Genomic DNA, 21,398 nt, shown 5'->3' with positions numbered 1-21,398 from the left:
TTGGAGCGGTCCTGTCTTCCATTCAGTCAGAAATGTAAGCTCCTATGTAAAGGACATCTTTTTCTTTCCCTGCTTAACAAGAGTCTTTAAAAACAGTTGTTCTTAAGGCTGTGTTTGAATGTTTTCACGGATCTGTAAGATTACTACTTCTTTTATTTGCCTCTCTAGGATTGCGCACATTGCCTGTTTTACACTGCTCAGGTCTTCGTTTTCAGAGCTGTTACGCTAACTGATGGTGTGTTTATAGGGTTTCTTACAGCGCATCCCATAAGATGCTCCGGGTGGGGAAACCTCCTTGTTAAACTCAACGCTCGGGCGGCGGCGGGTCCCCCAGCGCGGCCATTAGCAGCGCTGCGCCGGCGCGGCGGAACTACAACTCCCGGCGGCCCCCGCGCTTCCTGCCGAGCTAAGATGGCGGCCGGCGAGGAGCGTGTGGTTGGCGCGGCGCCGGCGGGCTACACGGGTGAGGGGGCCCAGGGGAGCGGGGAAGGGCCGGGAGCGGGGCCGGGAGCGGGGCCGGGGCGGCAGCGGGATCTTTAACCGGTGCGTGGCTCGCAGCTCTGGCGGTGAAGTTCGGGGCGCGGCAGCGCTCGCCCCACTGCCTGTTGGTGAAGGAGCACCAGGTGCGGGAAGGGGCCGGCACCGCGCACCCGCCTCGCCGCACCCTCTTCGTCCTCAACGTCCCCCCGTACTGCAGCCCGGTAAGTGGGGCTGGCGCCAGGGGTGTGTCTCGCCGACGGGGGAGGCGCGCGGGGCTTGTCCTGGCGGCCGGGAGCCCTGGCGGCCGAGGGCATCGCCTGGGGAGCCCGGGGCCGTAGGCGAAGGAGCCCGGCGTGCGTGCGGGCCGCGGTGGGCAGAGGGGCTGGGGCCGTGCCGGAGGGCCTCCTGGTGCGCTCTGTGGTCCGTGCGTGAGAAGGTGGGGAGAGGAATCGCTCCCGCTTCTCTGTACCGCCTGTTCTCTCTCCTCCGCGTCAAGGACTCTCTCTCTAGGCTGTTCACCCGCTGCGGGCCTGTCCAGTCTGTGGAGATCTGTGACAAGCCAGGGCCGCGAGAGAAAAAAGAAAAACAGACGTCCAAATTCTTCAACCGCAAAACTGTAACGGTGAGCTTGCCGGGGGGGCGGGGCATACTGATGCTTTAGTGGTCAGAATGGGAAAAGATCACAAGCACTGACGGGTACTATTTGGAACACGAGATATGAGAAACCATTTGGGGGCACTGGGTGACATGATTACTTATTTAAGTTTACATTATCTTTTTTTTGCTATCCCACTCCAACTTGTGATGTGACATTTTATCTTATTTTATTTTATTTTATCTGTACTGCAGCTCCTTGCTGCGTCATCAGTTTCACTGATGTATCTGACTGGCCTAGGTGTCTCTTTTAGGGATTTCAAGTAGCATATGTGGTATTCAGGAAACCAGCTGGTGTCCAGGCAGCCAAGACCCTGTCACAGGAAGGTCCCTTGCTGATATCAACAGAGAGTCACCCTGTGAAAACTGGCATTAGCAGTAAGTCAGCCCTAGCTGTCTTCCTGCTAGCTAGTGCTGGGAAAGAACTGTACTCATTCCTGGCTGAATCCTACTCTGCATGTCCCAGATTAATTCTCACCAGTTTATACTGAGATGGGAGATGTCCGGTGTTTCATTGTCCTGCTTTTATTATTCACAAGGTAGCAGTCTTGTTGTACGGGACATTGGAGTCTGGTGCAGTGACGCTGTGGGAGAATGGGGTCACTTGGTACAATGGAAGGGCAGTTTTTCCCTGACATCTTTTCAGTATCGCATAGATTCAAAGAAACTGGTTGTGCCTTCCCCTCAAAATGGAATCTAGGCTCAATAGTAGGCACCGGGTGTCTGTCAAGATGACAGCACTTCAGATGTGACCCCTTGACAGGAACGCGGCCCTGAATGTTGTACCTCTTGGGCTTAAGGCTAGCGTGCTCCTGCTTGGGAAAGTTGCATGCTCTTCCCATCGTTTACTGGCCGTGGCCTGAGCTGCAAGCTGGTTGAGCTGTGGCAGTGGGGAGGCTGAACAAGAATGGGAACAGAGTGTGTCTTTCCCCCCAGCAGTTCTCTCTAGAGCTGCCCAAAGGCATCACTCTAGGGCTTGCATCTAACAGAGGCTACTGCTGACTTCTGCCTTCTCTGTCTCAGAGTGGATCGCCAGCTATGCAGCCTCAGTCGTGGATCGGGAGGAGCTGAAGGCTGAGGTGGATGCCTACATGCAAGACTATGACAAAAAGATAGCAGAGGTGAGGTCAGGCTGGGGAGGGAACCCAGCTAAGCAGCTTGTTTGGGGAGAGGAAAGGGAGAAGATCTTTTGGTGCCCTGGCCTCAGTGGAAAGAGCAAAGGGAAACACACTGGTTGGCAGGGTTGTTTTACTCCCAGTTGCTGGTGGGCAGTCAGGTCCTGGTTTGGTCCACAACACCTGACCCTTCCACCCAGGGCATACAATAGGTATCCACAAATAAATCAGATCCTGGCTGGTGTGCAGTGTTGTGACTGTGAGTTGCATGCCTGTGCCCTTGGTCCCATGCCTGCCTTCAAATCTTGTGCAGAAGTGGGAGCAACTGTAGCTTTGTATGTGTTTAAGGGGGACTGCCTGCACTGAGCTGCCTTACCCTCCTGTCTTTACAGGAAGAAGCCAAAGCAGCCAAGCAGGAGGGTGTTCCAGATGAGGAGGGCTGGGTAAAGGTAACACGAAAGGGCCGGAAGCCTGGCCTGCCCCGGACGGAGGCTGCTAACCTGCGGATGCTGGAGAGGGAGAAACAGAAAAGGGCCCGCAAAGAGCTGCTCAACTTCTATGCCTGGCAGCATCGTGAGACCAAGAGAGAGCGTGAGTGTCCGAATCTCCTCCTATCCCTGCCTTTGTCTCTTGTCTCTCTCACTGTGGCCCAAAGAGGGTCCTTTTTTCTTCAGTAGAGGCTACGTCTAGCTGCAGGTGAACAGTTGGCTGGGTGGTTGTGCAAATGGCCTTGCCAGCTCTTGGGCATCCCTTGCCACCACCTGTCCTAGCAAGGGCTGCTGGAATATTTTGCAGGAGAGCGCACAGGTTGTGGCTTTCCAATAGGTGTTTCTTCAGTCTGCACAAAGGCAGCAATTGAAAGGGAAAACTAGCCAGTTTCCTCCCCAAGAGGGAGCTGCAGCACTGCTGGAAATTAAGGGCCAGAGCCCCAGCTTGGCATTTGGCCCAGACAAAAGGACCAGCTCTAGGAAGTGTGTGTTTGCGGGTGTCAGGACTGAGCCCCTCCTGGTGTGTGGAAGCGAAACTCCTCAGGAGAGGGAGATCTGCTGCTCCCGTGTGACCTGGCCCCTTTCTCCTTCTGCCTGTTTCAGACATTGCCCAGTTGAGGAAGAAATTTGAGGAGGACAAGCAGAGAATCGCGCTGATGCGAGCCCAGCGCAAGTTTCGGCCCTACTAAGCTGTGCTGAGCTGTTCCTCAGATGCCTGTGCTGGAGGGCAGGAGAGATGCCTACGGACTCTGTGTGCCAAAGGATTTCAAGGAATTGAGGCAGCTTCAGATTGTCCCTGCCCTTGGATCTGAAATGGGATATCCCAGCAGCTGCCACTGGAGGGGGAGTTTCCTTCATTTGCACTGGTATCCTCCTGCTTTCCTGGCCATCGTTTGGCCCCCGGGGGCGTCACTTCCCAGGGTGCTCAGGTCAAGGGACTCGGGCACTTCCTGTGACAACCTGTATTTCCCTGCCACCCAAGGCCCTCCCAAAGCTTGGCGAGAGCTGGGATTGATCGAGCACAGCCTCTGCAGGCGCAGGGAATGGCTGAAGAATTGTAAATAAACTGCTGCTATGTTCTCAAAACACAGGAATGCCTCTCTCTCCCCCTTGGTCTGCTGTGGGGGACAGCTTCTTGTGTGCTGGGGTGGCAATAAAAGTCATGGCTTGTATGCTGGTGCTCCTTTGCATGTTTTATCTGGGGGTAACTAAGAAGAGGGAAGTGACTTTGGGAAAAGCCCAACTGGGAAGTTCCCTGACCTCTTGTCACAAGGAAAGATCAGTGGTTTGGTACACAGCCCTACCCCTTCCCTCAATGTTTACATTCTAGGTGGCTCCCTGTCAGCCAGGTGTTGAGGTGCCCAGTCTTCCAGCTGTACGTGGACTTCTACAGCCACGTCCAGCCTGTGCTATGGGAACTTCAGCTGATGTTCAGCACCATCACTAGAACAAGGTGAGATGGCAGCCTGGCTTTGGAGGGAGAAACCAGACTCTCCAAGGCCTGTTTCCACTTAACCGGTCACCAGTCCACAGGAGGCAGGTAAGGATGGCGACAGGCATATCCAGCTGCGGTGCAATGCTTCTGTACTGCCCACATAACACTTGTGCAGCTTTGGACTTAACGATTGTTTACCCCAGCGCACTCTCCTCAGAAAGGGGCTGTAACCCACCCATCCCCAGGCTTTTATACATTCGTTCTACTGCCTGCAGCCTCAATATCAGCATAACCATGAATGTAAGATGGAAATGCTGGTAAATTCCACTGAGCTGAGTTAAAATGGATTTACCCTCTCCTAGAAAACCCACTGCAAATGCAGTTTCTGTTGCATGGGGAGACTGCCAGGCCTGCTTCGGTAGCTTTTTACATCAATTTAACTAGGAGGCAGATAGATCCTTAATATGCCCTATCTAAAGCAGACAGCATGTAAAAATCACTGCCTTCCAAGATTGGTGTTTTAGCTGCTTGGGTGAGCATCCCAAAAGAAAAGAGGTTCACTCTCCTATAGAGTCAGGAAGACAGAGGTAACATCAGGAGATTAGTCTTTATTTACAAGGACAGAAATCATCTCTACCAAGTTTTCCATTATTAGCAGTTCTGCCAGCTGCTTCAGCTAGAGGATTAGTGACTCATTCCCTAGGAGTTCCATTAAAATGGCCTTCCATGCCCAGGTGAGCTCTTTAAGCTGATTTTTAAAAAAGCAGCAGCTCTCACAGTAGAACAGAGACACTGAGGCCCTCAGCTCAGGCGCCCACAGAAGCAGAGAAGCAGAACACTTTCCTGGTTTTTCAGTAGGTCTAATCCTGGGAGGAGACTAGTCGCACCATCCTCAGGGAGGAGGCAAGATGAGCCAGCTGTCTCTTGGAATGCGACAGCTGGTGTTGCTGCTCCCACAGAGGATGCCTCTGCCTGTATTTTTGCTCCATTTCAGGGTGTGAGTTAGGAGCAAGCAAGCAAAGGCCACTCTGGGCCTCTATCCTTCTACTCACAGAGCTGGAAGTGGAGGAAAGATTCCTTTTCCCTTTGACAACTGAGATGGTTTGCTCAGCAATCCTCCAGGGAACACTGGCAGACCTGCTTCCAACCTGCAGCAAGCTAAGCTTAGGAAAGAGCATCATGAAACTGATCTTGGATGCGAGGTAGGAATGGTGACAATTCCTCCAGAACCTGCTTTTTAGCTCCCTGTTTTCCTGGACTGCTGCAGCAGTCTTCCTAGAGCCTCGCTCTGCTGTTCTGCGCAGTCAGGAAGTTGCCGATGATCCCAGACACCACCTTGGGCTCGTTCAGGTGCACAAAATGACTCCCAGGCACCTCTACTAGCTGGATGTGCTGGAGGGAAAGGACACAAGATGATGTTGATCAGGAAAGTGTTCCCTCAGGCAAGCTGTGCTTACTGTGTGGTGCTCGTGGGGCAGGGAGCCACAGCAAGCGAGGCAGAACAGGGATGGCAGGACAAGGGAGGAGCTGGGTCCAGAGGGCAGTATTAACCTGGGACTTTGGCAGCAGGGGCAAAGTTGGCTTCCCCCTGTATGAGGGCTGTGCTGTTCAGGACAAATCACCTACTGGGGGGTGTCCTCCAAGCTGCTGCTCTCAGGTTGGCAGCGCTGAGTAGAGATGTGAGGATGGATTTTGCTCTCACCTGTTTGAGGGTAGACTCAAATGTCTCCCACAGGGCTTTCACAAAGTGATTTGTGCTGTCTAGGTTGTGCGGTACCAAGAGTCCATCTTGTGCTCTGAAAAAACAGCAAGGCTCAGTACAGCCGTAGTGTGCCTCCATTTGTCTTTGCTGCTGTCCTGGGCAGAAGCATTGTTCCCCAAGACAGTGGAATGACAGAGTCAACTGCTCTTTCCAGGCTGCTTGTAAACAGCAGGGTTACAGGGTCATACGTGGTAGTCAGAGGAGCACCACACAGATTGGCTAAGCAGCTATTTTCTATCAAACTATCTGTTTAAAACCTTGGGAGATTGCCCAGTATTATCAGAGTAGAGACTGGTTAAATATTGTCCCCTGCAGGGCTGTCTCCTTAACTGCTCCGAGTACATCATTCCCTGCCCCCACCCTGTCTTCTGCTCTTAACTTTTTCCTTCTATACAGCTTTTACATCTCCCCTTTGCCCACCCCGGCCAATGCTGCTGCCTTTAAACAGGGTGTGCCCTTCTTGGAGAGGGAGGTACCAGGGCAGTCCTCCTGGAGAAGCCAGCATTAGACCTCCTGCAGAACCAAGCTCATGCTGTATTGTACCATGCTGTAGGTGATGACACAAGGTGACATCCCAGGCTCAAACGCACATACTCTGTATGGCCTAGAGGACTTGTCCTCATCCTGATGGTGCATTTCTGGACAAGCAGGAAAATGCTTAAGCTCTTACGATTTCAACAGACCAAAGAATCCAAAACTGCACCTCATTTCTCAACTTCTAGCATTTCCTCTTATTCCCTAGAGTCTTTTAACAGCACCACACAGGCCAAGGTAGCCAGAGCCCTGCACATTTTCTCCTTTAAGGAGATGGGAAAAATGCAGAGGACTGACAGAACCAGCTACCCTCCCAGACAGCTTAACAGTTTGTGGGGCTCTGCACAAGCCACTGGCTACCTCCCCACAGCTCCTCCCTGCCCCAGGCACCCAGGGGAGAGCTTGCAGGAGCCAGGGGGCTCCAGGAGGAGGTGGAGGCTGCTGTGGTTTCACCTAATTGCTCAGGCAAGAGGTTTCACGGTCTGGAGAAGGGGGCAGGCTGGGTTGCTGTGACTGGGGGAAGAGCCAGGCCAGCAGGAAAGCAAGGAGGAGGGCTGCTGTGGAGGGTTGTGCGTTTGCCAGGATGGCCCCTTGCTGTAGGGCCAAGGGACGGAAAGTTGTGGGACAGGAGCGTGAAGCAGGAATATGGGCAGGACTGGCATTTCCTCAGTCAGCCTTGCACCAGGGAGGCCCAGCCTTAAAGCAGGCTGTGAGGATGATGTTCCAGCTGCTCTCTGCCTGCTCCAGGAGCCTGCCCAGCACAGGGCAGCGGTGGGGAACTGGGAAATGCTTCTCACATGTGAGGCTGTACTGTTGTGCCAACTGGCCCAAAGGTCTGAGTGGCCACTGCAGAGGACAGGGTAGCAGAGGACTCCTTTCTAGCCTTCGTTCCCTCCAACCAGGACTGCAGGGAGGCAGCGGGGGTTGGTTTGGCTTGTGCCTCACTCACATAATAATGAGAACACGGTCCTGGATCTTCTGCAGGAGCTTCACACACTGTTCTACCGTGAAGAACTCTCGACTCTGCTGCAGGTGCAAAGACAGGGAGAGTGGCAAAAGTCAGGGACAGCAGCTGGGGGGCAAGGGGTGTCCCTAACCCTTGCCACACTAGCAGCTCTGAAGGCAGAAGTGGCTGCAGTCCCAAAGCTGCCGTGCTGGGACATGACAGGCGGCCAGGCTGCGCACAAGATTAGTTGGCTCTGCAAAGGCTCCTTCTGTCCAGCTGTGTTTCAGGGCTGCCAACAATGCTGCCTGGTGGGATGCAGCACATATGGGAATGATCTCATAGCAGAGAAAAGCTTTAAAAATCCTTTTACCGAAAAGGAGACAGTACACTACTCTCGCTTTCATACCCTGGTAGTAGCACAGGTAGAGGAGGCCCTACTTGCTCAAAAGTGGCACAAAGCTATCAAAGTATCAAACATAAGGACTTTGCTTCACTCTCTTTCCCCTTCTTATATGGGTGACCTGACACAGAAGCTGACCAAAAGCATCTATCCATTTGCTGTCTGAAGAGTTATAATGGCAGGAAAATGTGGCCAGGAGGCCCTGGGGCAGAGGAACTGCTAAAAAAATCAGCAACATTTTCCAGTGACTCTGTAAGCTGAGGCAGTTAATGATTGAGTGCAGGCTCTTTTAACAGCAGAATTTAAAAGAGATGTGGGAATTAGGGAAGCAGAATGTGAATGGCTGGGTGGAGGCAGGGCCTGGGCTCAGTGAGTGGACCTCCACTACCTCTGAGTTTTCTGTAAACACAGCGCTCAGAAGCAGCAGGGGGCACATCAGAAGAGCAATGCTCACCATATGGACTCTCATGTCTCTGTTATACACCAGCCCTAGAATAAAAAAAAAACACAAGAGAAGGTTTTTGTGTCTCACAGGAGCAGGAGTTCCTCTGTTTCTCCTCACTTTTGGGGTATGCCCAATACTTTTTTGAGACAGAAGGAACAGGATTGATTCAGATCTCTCCTTTTTTTTATTTCTTTTCTTTAGCTGTCCTGGAACTTGAGCACCAACCCCAGTTGCTAGGATTGGAGAGCTCTGCCTCCAGACTTAATTGATCCCATTCAGGCTGTGTAAACTTGTAGCTGGGGCACCCTGTACCCTGCAGAAGACAATGGCTGTTGGCACTGCTCCCTTCCCACACCCAGTGTTGGCCCAGCACTGTGATGGGCCCTGTCTCCACGCAGCCCCTTACCAGCGGGTGTCTCAGTTGCTCCTCGCTGCAGTAGGATTGCCCCACCCTCTGCTGTCAGATGTCTGTTTGCTTCCAAGAGCCTGGGGAAGACATAGCAGAGAGACTGCTGCTGGAAATGGGAGGAAGTGAAGCAAAAATGGTATAACAAGGTGACAGAGAGCTCTTGGGCTGCTTCAGAAAAGAGCAGGAAGAAACAGAAGCTTCTGGCCACAGAAGCAAAAGGCCTTGATGAGATTCCAGAGGAGGACTTGAAAAGGGAAGTGCAGGGACAGTTTCCCTTTCTCATTCATGCAGCCATAACTCTGTCCAAGGTGAGGGCAGGCAGCAAATGAAGAGGACAGATGGGAACCCACCTCTGCAATGCTGCTTCGGGACTCCGTGCTTTGGGAGTTTGCTGCTTCGCCTCTAGACTCAGTAATTTGTCAATCACCATCCGTTTTGATTTCAGCCACGCCTCAGTGTCCTGAAACAGAAAGGTAGGGAACAAGAGTAACCCCTCTCTTCTGAATCGTTTTACCCCTTATCAGAGGGTAGAGGAGGGCACTTCACCCTTCAACATCCCTCAGAACTGGTACCAGTTATGGAAATCATATTAAAAATGTCCATTTCTAGGGAAAAGGGAACAGCAATAGTTAAAAGGCGAGGTAGGAACAGAAAGCCAAGCACTGATGTAAATAACTTACTTAATAACTTTTTACCCTTGTGATCTTTTCTACCCCTTTCAACCTTACTTTTGAGTTGAGGACAACTGTCCAAAAGAACAAGGGAAATCTGGAATTTTGTCTTCCTGACCCTGGGCTTCTGTCCCATTTTTGCCAATCAAAACCCTATCATCTGGTAGCGATGATGGCAGGTTGGGAATGTAGCTTTATGTCCTGCCAGGAACAGAAAAAGAAATCCACCAGGCTTGCACCCAGATCACCCAACAAGCTGTTGGCAAAAGACAGCCTTAGCTGGCAGTTGCTTGGACAGAGGTTCCAGTTCCCTTTGTACAATGGCATGGCACAGACAAGTGAATTTTGGTGCTAAGGGACTGCAGAATGTGGATCGCTAGTAAGTGTCCCCCAAGGGCCACCCTAAGCGGGGACCTCAGTCCATGCAACAAGTAGCAGATCTGTGCCTGCCAAAAGGAAGAGCCCTGAGACTTGTGTGGCCTGCCAGGAACTGGTCACATCAGTGCTTTCTCTGACCAAATGATGAAAAGAAAAGAAAAAATATCTATTTTTTTATTTAAAAAAGGGAGGGGAAGGACATGTAAAATCTAACCTCTGGACCTAGCAGAAAGCCAAGATTTTCCAGCAGGATCAGCTTGTCCACCATCTCAGGATAAAGGAAACAGAACTGAGGAGAGATGAAACAATATGAAAGAGAAAAGCTGAGCATTGAGTGATGTCTTTGTCCTGCTACACTGGAGAAGGGGTCAGGGAAGGGCCTCTTCTCCCCTGAGATCCAAGTCCCACACAGTCTGTCCCTTCATTCCTTGTTCCAGCTGCAGAAATCACAAACCCCGTGAAGAAAGGATGCTTTACTCACCATTCCTGCCACACACCCACCTGCAAAGGAGAGAAGGGTGCTCAGTTATGCGCAGGACACCCCCTGGTAACAGAAACTCTAGTTTCTCAAGGTAGCAAGAGCTACCTTAGAAGCAGAAATGCACATTGTACCAAGGGACAAAGCCCCAGCTACAGAGTAGAGCTCTCCCAGCAGGCAGGATGCAGGCAGAGAGCAGAGCTATTGGCCAGCTGGACTCCACATGCTGTGCCATCCCAATCTCCCTCTCAGGAAGCAAAGGCCAAGGAGGAGGTACTAGTTAAAAAGCTATGGTGTGCAGGTCCTGTACGCTGTGGCCAGAGCAGCCCTGGGGAGCAAAACCCAAATTGTGGCAAATCCCAATCATGTCCCAAGCACAACAAGATGGAGCCTGGAGTCCAGTTCCCCTCAGCAAGCTCCATGACCCACCAAGAAGGGCCCTGCTGTCTCCAGGCTTTGTGGCCTTGTGGGGACCAGGCAGGAAGGCCTGCTGCGAATTCTCCTGCTGCAGACCACCCCTCTTTGTCCATCACTGTTCCCTTCTGGTGGTGGGGGAAAGGCCCACAGCAAGAGTTACCACTGTTTGTACTACAGGGTCTTGAAAGCAGAGGCGTTTCAAACAATGGCACAGATACTTTAATCACTCAAGCAGCATGTCTTGTAAGTTAATTATCTACTCCTCTTTCCATGAATCTCACAGCTTACAAGGACAAGAGCCACTTACCCATACTGTGACCCATCAGGGTGAACCGTCTCCACTGCAAGGCTAAGTGGCAACAGACAAAAACAGACAGTGCTGCATTAGAAACCAGAGCAGTGGCATCTTGCTGCTTCTCCACTAACATGGGCCCCTTCTCCCAGGAGGGCTTTTGCACTGCTTAATTTGCTTTCTAATCCAGAAATGAGGTGGCTAAGTAGGCCAGTTTTAAAGAAAAAGAGCATCCACTACCTTATGTCCTTGGTAGTTAAGTCACGCACCTCTCAAGCTGTCTCTGTATGGCAAACTACAGCAAATTCCCATTCATTGCCACACACAGGACTGGCAAGAAGCAAAGGAGCCTAACTGGGCAGCATCTGCTGGAAGAGAGACCTTGACAGAGCATCCTGCTGCAGGGCATCCTGCAAGAGCTGTGAGGACACAGAGCTGCCTTGAGGAAAGTATGATTATTCCAAGTGAAAGCTCTCTGCACCATTTAGCACATCAGGCTCTTCAGTTCATTTTTATGGCACTCCAAGAGGCTTATGAGAAAATACTGCTTCATCAGTGCTGCCCATCTGAAATATACCTCACTGAAAGATGTGTCTTACCTTCTGGCACATCAAAGAGCTTCTAGAGGCTCTTCGTACACTGAATGAGGGATGCAAAACTGCACGTGCCACAACCTCATGCAAGATCAGCATACAGATGGGCAGTTACATCAGGATTTATTAGGAGCCCAAGACACCTTGGCTTTCAGATTTCTTTGTATGATACTAAAGCAAGCAGCAAGCTGCCAACTTACACCTAACACTGGTTAGAGATTGCTGACTGCTTACAAAAAGTCAGTCTGGCAAAGTATTTAGTTGCATCCACCACTTTGCCACTACTGCTTTTTAGTATAGAAACACTTGCTTCCCAGGGCTTACTGTTTCTTCCTCTCACAAAATAGTGAGAAAGAGGGATGCTTATTCCATCTGTGGTCACAAAACAGCGGCTAACATCAGGCAGGGGAGAAGCAGAGGGAGCTAACCCCTCTCCTGGCAGAAAATGCTGCCTGCTTGTTCTAAGGAACAGGAGCAATATAGCACTCCCTGCACAAACATCCCCTCAATGGTCCCTTCAACCACCCACCTGCTGCCACCCGGCGCACATCGCTCACGTAATCCAGAAAATGGTAGGGGGAGCCTGCAGGTCGGTGGGATGACAAGCCATGGCCAGAAAAATCCATTGCCACATAATAGCAATCTGAAAGGGAGAGAGTATCAGATGTGCAGCCCTGCAACACAACAAGAACCATCCTGATGAGCCAGACATACCTCTGGGGAGCAGTGGAATGAGCTTGTCAAAGGTGTTGGCGTTGTCCAGCCAGCCATGCAAGCACAGCACGGGGTATCCCTCTGAGGGTCCCCAGGCCTTGGCTGCCACATGGCCCCAGGGCACAGGGAACTTCAACTCTGAGAACATGCCCAAAATAGAGTGCTCAGGAGTGATGTCCCTGGAGAGCCACGTGCTCGGAGTAGGGCCCAGGGATCTTATTAATGGCCCAGAGCTCTGAAAAGAGTAATACAAGTCTTTAGTAACTCACCAGCCTCCTGTGGTCTTAATTAGCAGCATGCTGATTTATAGCTCCCCATTCAACATCCTAAGCTGCCATCCCTGCCTGCCTGTTTGGGGAATCCTCCTCCCAGCACATACTAGCGGTGCTCCTAGGAAGAAACAAGCTTTCCCTGTGCAGGAGGAGAAAGGCTCCTCTCCATGTCTCTGCAGCAGCTGCCAACCCAACAAGAAGGCACAGGATATCTGGCAAGAGGGAACCACACAGAATTCCCCCAGCTAGCTGCAGTCAGGCTGGCACCTGTCCTGGATCAAAAAGACAATTTCGGGAATAAGGATGCTGCCTCCAGTACTAGACTGTTACCACCTTCTCATCTTTTACGTTGGTGCTTCTCCTTTTTCACACCACCACTCGGCACCTTTTAGAGAGCAGCTGGCTATGTGCCACACAGGTTACTGCTGACACACACACACCCCCCCACACACCCAGCCCCTGAGACAGGGACCCTGCACGGGATATGGGTCCACAACCAACCAGGCACCTGCTCCACCTCAAACCTGTCTCATCACTGCTGATCTGCCTGGCAGTCACTGAGCTACATCTGACCCTTACTCAACCCCAGGCTCCTGAGTGAAGCGCCCAGTAATACCCAGCCTCTGGGGATCTTCCAGGGGTGGACTGAATATCTCCCCTTTACCCCCAAGCCCTTCTAAGTCCCGGGCCCCCTCATCACAACTATCGTCATCCCCAAGTCTCTCATATCATATCCCCTTGCCAATGGCTTGTCTCAGGTCTCTGCTCCCTTAAACAGCCTGACAGCCCACAGCAACTAAATCACTCTACAGCAAGTCCCTGCTGAGCCCATACCTCTGTAAGGTGTGAGGACAGAGGAGGGGGGCTGAGAGGTGAGGCTGCTGTCAAGGTCCTGAGAGCACTCACAGGCCCTAATGGTCCCCATCAGTCACACCTGGGCCTCCCCTACATCTTTCCCTCCTCCCCATGAGCCTATTTAAGCTCAGCCCAGGACCAGCCCCAGCAATGCTGCAGGAGTGCTGGTCTTCAGCAGCAATGTGCTAGCCCCAGGACCCATGGCCTTGCCTGCTGATCACTGGGCTGTGTATGACCCCAGCTGCCCTTGCCAGGCCTGATGCTGACAACCATGGCCTGATCCCTGGTGTGACAGTAGACCTGCCCCTTCCTCACAGACCTGCCTGACGATCTGGGCTCCTGGCAAAGCCTGATTGCTCAGCCTGGGCCCAGAAGGGCTCCGCCTCTGGGGTGCCCCCCCGGCTCCAGGGTGGGGGTCTCTCCAGGCGGGCAGGAAGGGCCGCTACACCCGGGCCTTTGCCTCAGGGCGCCCTGGGGCAGCGGGTCGTGGCCCCGCGAAAAGGCTGCCCGGGGACCGACCCCTGCCCGGCGCCGGGAGCGGCCCCCGGAGCGTCGCCGCTGCTGGTGGCCACCCCGGCCCCGCTCCCCGCGCCGTTCGCACGCTGCGCCCCGGCCCCCTCCTACCGCTCTGTCTGCCCGGGACGGCGGAGCAAGGCCGCGGCTGGAGGACGCAGCCCGGCAGCGGGGCGGGGCGGGCCGGCCCGCTTGCGCCGCCCTGTTCCCCACCTCCTCGGGGCGTCCCGGGCCTCCGCCTTTTGCCGCTCCGCCGCCGCGGGGCCGCCACTGCCCGAGAGAAGCGGCGGGGCGGAGGTGCCGCCATCTTTGTCTTCCCTCATCGCCTCACGGGCTGCCCTGGGAAACGGGGTGGTGGGCGGGTGGGGGCACAACAGCGCGGCCTCCCCTACCTGGGGAGCATATCCCGGTTCCCCACCACTCCCGACCCTTGGCCCTACAGCAAGGGGTCATCCTGGCAAACACGCGACCCTCCGCAGCAGCCCTCCTCCTTGCTTTCCTGGCTCTTCCCCCAGTCACAGCAACCCAGCCTGCCCCTTTCTCCAGACCCTGAAACCTCTTGCCTGAGAAAATAGGTGAAACCACAGCAGCCTCCACCTCCTCCAGCTGGTCCTGGAGCCCCCCAGCTCCTGCAAGCTCTCCCCTGGGTGCCCAGGGCAGGGAGGGGCTGTGGGAGGCAGCCAGTGCCTTGTGCAGAGCCTGTGCTTGGATGGGGCTCAATAAGAATAACGAGGAGTCAACGATGTCCGAGGGGTCTGAAGCTGCCGTCAGACCGCTGGGCATGGTAGGGACCTGTGAGAAGTTGCAATCATGGAGGTACGGCTGCAGCCTCGGCTACCTCCAGAAGACACATTACTGACAATGGAAACTGCCTGTACTGCAGCTACACAGCGTGAGATGTTTTAACTGTGACCCAGGAGCATTGTATCCACATCAAACGGGCTCAGTGCTTGACACCGATGCTGAACTTCTGTCGCTCTCTGATAGAGAAACTCTTCTGAACTCAACACTTGCTGGAATCACGTTGCTCCAGGGACAAGAGTCCTCTCCCATACTGTGACCCATCGCAGTAAACTGACTACTGCAGAGCCAAGCTGCAGCAGGTAAACAGCAGACAGCACTGCCTTAGCTGCTCCACTCCTCTTCTGCAAAAACAGACCCCTCTCGGCTAGAGAGGTTTCTATAGTTTTCCTCATTAGTTGCCCAGAAAGGGGGTGGCTGCATAGACTGGGCTTCAAGAAAGGCAATACTTGAGTATGGGTGGGAATACTGCTTGCTGGTTCTTCACTTTCCCTCCAGCAGTCAGAGTCTACCAGGCCTAACGCAGACCACAACCATTCCCCTTCAGTCAAGGACTCTGCAATCAAACAAAACAAAGTCAAACTGTGCTGTAAGCAGTGGGATGCCTTGCTGGAACAGTTGGGGAGAGCAGAATTAATGTCTGTTCTTAGGGAGTCATTTTTATATTGGTAATTGAAAACTCTCTGCTCAGTTCAGCACATCAGTCTCCTAAATTACGCAATATGTTTTCAGAACAGCCTGCAAAGCTTGAAAGAAACCAGCATAGAAGCTTACAGCCCTGTTTCTCCTGCCTAGCTCAAACTCATCCTGGCAAAATAGGGTCTGCACCACAGCAGTTGAAAGGTAACCTTGGGGCCGCATCACTGAGAAGAAATAGAGCTATGCAGCTCACAGCCTCACTGAGAAGAAATAGAGCTATGCAGCTCACAGCCTCCCCTCCAGGTGAGCAACTAGAAAGGAAATAAGAACATGAATTCTTATAGGTTTGGAAAGTCCAGTGCATTGCTTTTTCTTAGGCCTCCATGGAGGAGGAGCAGGAAAGCAGACCACAAGTGTTGGGGAGCCACAGGGAGGGAGAGAGGCCACAGTACCATCTACAGCTTCTTTCCTACAACTGTCAGAGGTGGGTGTCAGATTACAAAAGCTGAAAAGCAAGAGACAACTTGGCAGAACACATTTGTAAAATGCACTCAATAATCAATCACTGCTGCTGCTGCTACTGTAACAGAGGGCAGGGCCTTCCTTTGAATTGCTGGGATTTCTTCATGACAAGCCACCAGAAAGCAGTGTAATTGTTAGGCAGCGGCTGCTAGGCTTGCGGTTCTTCTATCTATGGCATGGCTCTTGAGGAAGAGGACACTGTGTCAGGAGCCAGAGTGATGCAGATCCTTTGCACAAACTTATGTGGTTGGTGGGACAACAGGCCATGGCCAGGAAAATTCATTGCCACTTAACTGTGATCTGAAAAGGAGAAAGAATCAGGCATGCAGACCTGAAGCATGACACAGAGCCCATCCTTGTGAGCCAGACCCACTTCTGGGGAACAGTGGAATGAACCCATCGAAGGTGGCAGTGTTGTCCAGCCAGCCATGCAAGCACAGCACAGATATCACCTTCACGGTCCCCAGGCCTTGGCTGCCACATGTGCCCGGGGCACAGAGAACTTCACCGCCAAGAACTCGTACCCACAAGCGACATCCTCGGAGTGCTACATGCTGAGAGCTGGTCCCAGGGAGCTTGTTAACAACCAAGAGGTCTGGATAGAGCTTGTAGGTAGGTGGTAGTTACCAAAGTTGTTTATCTGGCAGCTCTGACCTCTCTACCTAATACCAGGTTTTGGGCACAAGCCTTGTTTGGGATAACCCTAGGATCCTGGTGTAAATGCTCGCCCTGGTGGTATGCGCATCACCACTCACAGGTCTTGGACCCTCTCCCCCACCACCTCAGGCCCTCTCCCCGACTCCAGCAGCCAGTAGGATCTGGGGTCTCTTTGCTTTGAGTCACAGAGATGACCTCTGGTGCTTAGGTGAGAATGATGTGTTCTCTAGTGAATTTGGACTCCTGTGACCTGCATCCCTAGTCACTTCTGGTAGGAGGCTCCATCAGCAGGCAGCTCACGGGAAAGGAAAAATTCCTTGCAGAAATCATCAGTGATAGGTGATGTGGGATAGAGCTCCAAGTGGAGAAGATTGCACTGGGATACAGCCCTGGACCCTCCCTCAGCAGCAGGACTGTCATTCCATTAGCCAAAGCCAGATTTTTGGGATCTCCAGATCCCTCATGTCCTCTCTAGCAATGCTACTTACCCCTCTGAAAGAGCAGCCCAGCATCTTACAAGACTGCATATCTCCTCCCCAACTGCCTGGCAAACCACCCCGCAGGAGGAGGGTGCTATGCAGGATGCATGGCAAAATTTGGATGGCTCACAGAATTCATTTTGCTGCATCTACTTCTAAGTGCCGCAGGCCACTGCAGTGGAATTGCTGCCTGTGGGGGACCAAATTAGACTCCACCTGGAAAGATGCTGGGGTGTTGGCTGGGCTGCAGTGGGCTGGTGGTAAGAAAGGCTGCTTTCACATAAAGCACTGGGAGTTAGAGATATCACATGTGCTTAGCAAAGGATAATTTAACCTCTGTTTCCTTGCAAAGGAGGAGGAGACCTGCAAGGGTGAACACTGGGACTTGGAAAGCTGCTATGCTCCACTGACTTGGAACAGCATTGATCAGTTTGTGCTAGCTGCAGATCTGGTAAGGAAACTTTAAGTACAGCAGATTGATTGCTGCCAAGGGACAAATTCCCCATAGCTGGTTGGATTCAAGCACTGAAGTACTGACATATTGATCTATTTATGGTGATTTATTAGTAATAGCCCTGTACCCCAAAATCTCTTACGCAGTTATAGAAGTAAAAAAGCATGCTATTGCTAGCTTCACTGATTTCTTTCAGAGGATATATAGAGGATATTCCTCTATATAAAGCCCACATTGAAAGCATATGCTGCAAACTATAGTGGACAGGAAAATAAAAGTGATCATAGGGCAGCATGCATCACGTAACCAGCCCTAGCACGCTGGCTCCCAGGCTTTGGGTTTGCGGGCGGCAGGCAGGTCTGGGGTATCATTGGGGCCTGCAGACCAGTTCTTCCTCTGGGACAAAGACCAGCTCCTTCCTTGCTCCAGCAGCCCAGAGCAGGGGAAGGATCCCTGCAAGGAGAGGGGGGAAATCTGGTGAGTGCAGAGCTGTTGGTGTTGGGTATGGGCACTGCTTGGGCAGCCCACAGTGGGGTCAGCGGAAGCAGAGGCACTTAATGACCACAGGGAAGCCCCCACCTCTCCAGTTCTTGGATCCCTAATGGGTCTTCTGCCCTTTGTCATGCAAACTGCTTGATGTCCCCCTGCCTGAGGAAAGCTGCCCTCTCATCCCTGCCCTCTGCACAAAGCTGCAGAGGTTTGACCTGTTGTGGAAGGAGAATGGGACTTACAAAAAGGAAGGGGCTCAATGAAGGGCTGAACCACAGATCTGCACCCTGCAGACATTTCCCGGTGGACATCTCCCTCCCTTGAGACCCATCCACAAACCTTGCTTGCCTTGGAGATGGTCCCAGGGAGTCACAAGGGTTTAAATGAGCTGCCCACATGGGAAGAGTTGACGTAGGATATGAACATCCTGCCATCCCGAGGCTCTGCTCAACAGCAGCAGACCCATCCAGGTACCTTGTGTGGTATACTTTTCCTTTGGTTTTCCCTAATTTTGTGTTGAATTTCACTGATGGGAATGAGTTACTGATGTCTGAAATAGCAGCTGATGTATTAAGCTCTAAAAATGCTGTGATGGCTTAAGCTGGTTTCACTCCCCTTGCTCTAAGCATGTGCCTGTTGCACTCCTTATCCCAGAGCTCTCCAGCACTGCAGAAGGGCACAAATAGATGCTGGCTCTTTACCTACCACAGTCTGGGGCCACTGTGGTAGTTTAAATGGAAATCTTTGTTAATAAACCAAGCTATGAGTGGTTGAAAAAGTGGTGTGCATCTGCTCCAGGGATTAACCTGAAGCAGAATTTGGATAGTGGGGCTGCTGGAGTGTTAAATCATCCCCACATGAACCACTGCCATTCAGCTGGAAGCAGCCCCAGGCACACACCATGCATCAGCTCCAAGTGGTGCACATTTGTATCACTTTATTTGCAACTAATGAAATAGCTAGCAACATTTATTGCATATAAATTATATATGAGCACCCATCATACAAATAAACTCTTTCCTGTCTCAGCTTTCCATTTCCTCCTTAATCAGAAAGTCATTTATATTTGGGACAAATTCAGGAGTCTCTGCTTGTTCCCATCCCCTGGGCCTGTTTTGGTTAACTAGGGAGGCGAGCTACTCTCCAGGTCTCTACAAAACCCATACATGCCTTTAGAGTAGGTACCTATTTTAATGTATGAAGCAGCAGGGGAAGGAGAGGAGTTTATCTCCAGCTCTTGTCTAGACTTAACCTTCCTTCACTTGGAAAATCTGGCACATTCCCCATAGGCTGGGACAAAATAATAGCAAAAAGCAGAAGTAATCTGACACTTGTAATTACAGGCCTACCAACTCCTTATTGACCTCAGACAGAATAAGGAAATAGCACATACAAGGATCATTTAAAAACAAGGGAAGAGTTCTAGTTAATGCTAAGTCTACTGTGTTTATGGAAAAGAATCCATAAAACTGCTTGGTAACTTTTGGAGATGTAAATTATAGGTTTGGGCTATGAATTTGGTTGATAAATGTAAAAGCTGTTGACATAATAGGGCTCTAGCAAGGAATTTGATACAGTCTTAAACTGTGTTTTGATTTTTAAAAAACTGGAGTGAGACCAAATTAACAAATTTTGTAGTAATTGGATTGAAAATTTACTTCCTAGTAAGTGTCAAAATGTTAAAGTTGGTACAAGTACATAATGTGTTTTTGAACCAGCCCAATGCTGAGTTACTCAATGCAGGCCACACTTCTGGTCTGGCAGCTCTGTCTGTGGAAGAAGCGATGCTGGCAAAGTCTTGACTCATGGTGTAGGAGCAGCTGAATGTGAGCTCCCAGTGCAACACTGCACTGGGCTAATTCCACCCTCAGATGTATAAGCAGGGAATGTGGAGCAGGTGTAATGAGATTATATTGTACTTGCTAATTTCATGGATGTGATTACTGGTGTGAAGGAATTCCCAGTTTTGACATCTACAATTCAAGGAGGAAGTTTACAAGTTGGAGAGGCTTCCTGCAAGAGCTCTAAGGCCTGTAAAGGGGTTGAAAGACTTCTTATGGGGGAGAAGCAGTTAGGACTGATATGATCAAAGCCTAAATATATCTGTGTAGGATTAAATTTTTGCTGCTGTAATTGCTGCTCTGCCTAACAATGGTACAAGAAACAACAGTCTAGAGATGAGGTATACATTTTATAATGGAGAAAGTAATTAAATACTTGAGCAGTTTACTTAGAGTGGTGGCAGCTTCCCAACCATTGGCAGTTTTTTAATTGAGCTGGGATGTTTAACAAAACAACGATTAATGTGACAGAGTCCTTTGTCCTGTGATCATCTGGAAAGCAGACAGGTCTGGAAATTAGTCTAGTGCGACAGACACCGCTGTCAGTTGGTATCAGCCTGCAATGCTTCTGCTACAACTGCTCCCAAAATTATAGCCCATAGCTATACTCCTTCTTGCCTTGTATGTTGTTTTTCTTCATTTAGAGGTTCAGCTTCCTCAGCTAGAAGCTCCTGCTTCTAGGTCCAGCAATGACTTAGGACCTTTCTGCTGTGGAGTCTGCATCTTGGATTGCTCCCTGTGCTCCTTCAGGGTGGCCTCTCACAGCTGTTTTTGTTTGCTTTGGAGAAAACCCTGAAGCAGGTGGGCATAGGTCAGAACTCGGTGCCTGTCTCCTCTGAGTGGGGTTCAGCATCACCTACCATCACAGTGAGGGGGAACAAATCTGGGGAAGCATGGGCAGGACTGAGGTTACATCTTCCAGGTGAAGGATTCTGAGCAGAGGGCTCCAGGCAAGGTCCACCACTTTTGGACAGCACTCCAGGAACACGTCCTGAAAATGTGGGATAACGGGGAGAAGCAATAGGCCTTAGGGACACAGTGAAATCCTTAACTGAGTGTCGTGGTTTAACCCTAGCCATCAACTAACCACCATTTAGCTGCTCGCTCACTCCCTCACCCCCAGCAGGATGGGGGACAGAATCGGAGGGAAAAAAAAGTAAAAGTGGGAAAACTTGTGGCTTGAGATAAAGACAGTTTAACAGGTAAAGCAAAAGCTGCATGTGCAAGCAAAGCAAAACAAGGAATTCATTCACCACTTCCCACCGGCAGGCAGGTGTTCAGCCATCTCCAGGAAAGCAGGGCTCTATCACACCTAACAGTGACTGGGGAAGACAAACGCCATCACTCCAAACGTCCCCCTCCCTTCCTCCTTCTTCCCCTAGTTTTTTATGCTAAGCATGACATCATATGGTATGGAATATCCCTTGGATCAGCTGTGTCCCCTCCCAACAACTTGTGCACCCCCAGCCTACTCGCTGGTGGGGTGGTGTGAGAAGCAGAAAAGGCCTTGACTGTGTAAGCACTGCTCAGCAATAACTAACACATCCCTGTGTTATCAACACTGTTTTCAGCACAAATCCACAACATAACCCCATACTAGCTACTGTGAAGAAAATTATCTATCCCAGCCAAAACGAGCACACTGAGCTTCTCCCTCCACATCTG

The 21,398-nt window shown here is 51.4% G+C and overlaps 3 protein-coding genes across 3 annotated transcripts in view; 1 reads left to right on the top strand and 2 right to left on the bottom strand.

The window, feature by feature from the left end:
• Window positions 1–203: 203 nt before the first annotated feature.
• Window positions 204–3,909, top strand: RRP7A (ribosomal RNA processing 7 homolog A). Its single transcript, XM_049821613.1, has 7 exons — window positions 204–463; window positions 559–701; window positions 977–1,102; window positions 1,389–1,512; window positions 2,158–2,255; window positions 2,642–2,840; window positions 3,341–3,909. Exons 1-7 carry the CDS (start codon window positions 412–414, stop codon window positions 3,424–3,426), a joined length of 828 nt encoding a protein of 275 aa, XP_049677570.1. The 5' UTR covers window positions 204–411; the 3' UTR covers window positions 3,427–3,909.
• Window positions 3,910–4,072: 163 nt separating this feature from the next.
• Window positions 4,073–14,321, bottom strand: SERHL2 (serine hydrolase like 2). The gene is given in 13 exon segments (XM_049822070.1): window positions 4,073–5,564; window positions 5,875–5,968; window positions 7,418–7,494; window positions 8,269–8,303; window positions 8,666–8,745; window positions 9,019–9,128; window positions 9,932–10,006; window positions 10,199–10,218; window positions 10,920–10,961; window positions 12,027–12,140; window positions 12,212–12,446; window positions 13,963–14,035; window positions 14,037–14,321. Coding segments are annotated over 13 exon segments (1,194 nt in total). The 5' UTR covers window positions 14,159–14,321; the 3' UTR covers window positions 4,073–5,447.
• Window positions 7,046–21,398, bottom strand: part of PHETA2 (PH domain containing endocytic trafficking adaptor 2) — a 255,679-nt gene continuing 241,326 nt past the window's right edge. The window contains exon 4 of the transcript XR_007508721.1: window positions 7,046–7,058. The gene's annotated coding sequence lies outside the window, so the exon portion shown is untranslated. The remainder of the gene's footprint in view (window positions 7,059–21,398) is intronic.

This window comes from Accipiter gentilis, chromosome 18, assembly GCF_929443795.1.
Source record: "Accipiter gentilis chromosome 18, bAccGen1.1, whole genome shotgun sequence".
NCBI lineage: Eukaryota > Metazoa > Chordata > Aves > Accipitriformes > Accipitridae > Astur > Astur gentilis.
Note: the sequence above shows the minus strand (reverse complement) of the source record. Positions and strands in the feature narration are given on the sequence as shown.